Raw genomic sequence first — 799 nt, 5'->3', positions numbered from 1 at the left:
AGAGAAATTCTTTAAAAGTAAAGAGTTTTAAAAATCTTTTTTTCTTTAAAATCATATTAGGACAGGGAGTAGTTTTTATAATTGAAGAATCACCCATATGCAGGTTTTTGTCTCTTAATACACTCTTTTCTCTGCCTCCTCAGTGAAGTGTGCTCGCAGTGTGCCGGGTTATTTTGCCGAGAGCCTTTACAATTCCATGAAGGTGAAGTTTTTATTTTTGTATTTTCCATTTTAATTTCAATTAAAGTTTTAGTAATTTTGTTGTGTTTAGTTTTTATTTTTTTAATGTCTATAAAGGTAATTTTAGTTATTTTAGTACATGAAGTTTTAAACTAAAGGAAAGTGAGAAGTAAATCAAATAAGTTGAACTTTTTTAACGTTTACTTTATTTCAAATAACCAAATGTTTTTATTATTATTATTATTATTTTTGTTCTGCAAAGTACTTACCGGTTGCTTTCTTTCTACTTTCCTCCAGCAGGGGGCAGGCACTGATGACCAGAATCTGATCAGGATCATGGTATCTCGCAGTGAGGTGGACATGATGGATATACGCACTGAATTCCGCAAGAGGTTTGCAACCTCTCTGCACAAAACGATTCAGGTATACTCATGCTCAGTATTTAGCGATTAACACCTTATGCATTTTCTTGTTTGTCCATATCAGCGAAACTGAAACTTCTGTCATCTTTCTCTTAAATGATTTTCCGTAACTGCAGGGTGATACCTCCGGTGACTACCGTAAAGCCCTGCAGCTGCTGTGTGGCGGTGATGATGCATAAACCCTGCCACCCTCTCTG

At 35.3% G+C, this 799-nt stretch overlaps 1 protein-coding gene across 1 annotated transcript in view; it reads left to right on the top strand.

The window, feature by feature from the left end:
* LOC107580046 (annexin A5-like) overlaps window positions 1–799 on the top strand; it is a 2,830-nt gene extending 2,031 nt beyond the window's left edge. Inside the window, exons 9-11 of the mRNA XM_016265795.1 lie at window positions 144–202; window positions 478–603; window positions 719–799. Of these exons, the coding sequence (XP_016121281.1) occupies window positions 144–202; window positions 478–603; window positions 719–781 (248 nt within the window). The 3' untranslated portion in view covers window positions 782–799. The remainder of the gene's footprint in view (window positions 1–143; window positions 203–477; window positions 604–718) is intronic.

The sequence above is a fragment of the Sinocyclocheilus grahami genome, unplaced genomic scaffold, assembly GCF_001515645.1.
Source record: "Sinocyclocheilus grahami isolate Dianchi unplaced genomic scaffold, SAMN03320097.WGS_v1.1 scaffold23594.1, whole genome shotgun sequence".
Lineage (NCBI taxonomy): Eukaryota > Metazoa > Chordata > Actinopteri > Cypriniformes > Cyprinidae > Sinocyclocheilus > Sinocyclocheilus grahami.
Note: the sequence above shows the minus strand (reverse complement) of the source record. Positions and strands in the feature narration are given on the sequence as shown.